The sequence below is a fragment of the Sphaeroforma arctica genome (assembly GCF_001186125.1).
Source record: "Sphaeroforma arctica JP610 unplaced genomic scaffold supercont1.6648, whole genome shotgun sequence".
Classification (NCBI taxonomy): domain Eukaryota; class Ichthyosporea; order Ichthyophonida; genus Sphaeroforma; species Sphaeroforma arctica.
Window position 1 is genome coordinate 340 of NW_014033910.1, and position 1,261 is coordinate 1,600.

A 1,261-nucleotide genomic window follows, 5' to 3' on the forward strand; every position below is an offset into this window, starting at 1 on the left:
TACGTATATTCATATAAAGTATTGATGTTTCTTGATGGATAGACAATAGGTTGGAAGCTGGAGTTCCGCCACTGTTAGTCTCCGACAACAAAACTCAGCACATCGACTTCAAACATATCAGTGTCAAGTGCGGCGCTGCCATCGCTATTGCCGGAGGTCGACAGTGGCGATACTTCCAAGAAAAGAACCAAAGCATCGAACCTGTCATACATCCGTGCATCAAGAAACAACAGGAATATATATATATATATATATATATATATAGATATACATATAGATAAATATATGTACATATACATATATATATACACATCCACATACACTAATATATATATACATACATATACACACACATATATATATATGTATATATATATACCTATATAAATATGTATATTTATATACCTATATATTCCACAGATAGGTAAACCCTAAATCATAAAACCCTGAATAACATGGCCAATACAACACCTGTAATGTATATGTGAACTCGTGCTGTGGTATAGTTATTGTATATCTCGGATATTTAGTAATCGAGACAAATTCTCCGTAAATGCATACTATATAAATATATTTGTTTATAAATCATGACTCACCGATCGTTCGTTGAGATCGCGGTAGCTGTTGACGTTCTGGCCCAACAGTGTCACCTCCTTCACTCCGTCAGCTGACAAGTTCCGAACTTCCTCCAGGATACTCGTCATCGGACGGCTGCGTTCCCGCCCACGCGTAAAGGGCACTATACAGTACGAACACATGTTGTCACACCCGCGCATGATAGACACGTACGCGCTCACATTGTTGCTGTTGAAGCGTACGGGGGTGATGTCTGCATACGTCTCATCCATAGACAGCTGTGGTTGTAGAGTTGTAGGGTTTTAGGATTCTAGGGTCTCGGTGCGTTTATGTGTGTGAGCGTGTAGGTAAGAGAATGTAGCTGCGGATGTTCGCGTGTGAAGGTGTGCGTGTGTGTATGTGACAGTGACGATGCGTAAGATTGTGCGTAAAGGCGCGCGTGTGCAGGCTGACAGAGGAGCGTGTACATACACGAAATAAGTTTGTACATAAATATACGCTCGTCTTGTACATTATTGTAGGTATACATACCGTGTGTGTGCATAGAAATCACGCACGAAGAATACGTATGTAATATATTGATGGTATATATATATATATATATATATATATATATATANACACACACACACACACATATATATATATATATATATAGTAGTAGTATATTATTATATACTACACA

General features: G+C 38.3%; 1 protein-coding gene across 1 annotated transcript; it reads right to left on the reverse strand.

The window, feature by feature from the left end:
- Positions 1-578: 578 nt before the first annotated feature.
- On the reverse strand, positions 579-854 carry SARC_15745 (hypothetical protein; the record flags this gene model as incomplete). The annotated part of the gene is made up of 1 exon (XM_014290141.1): positions 579-854. One exon carries the CDS (start codon positions 852-854, stop codon positions 579-581), a length of 276 nt encoding a protein of 91 aa, XP_014145616.1.
- Positions 855-1,261: the final 407 nt, after the last annotated feature.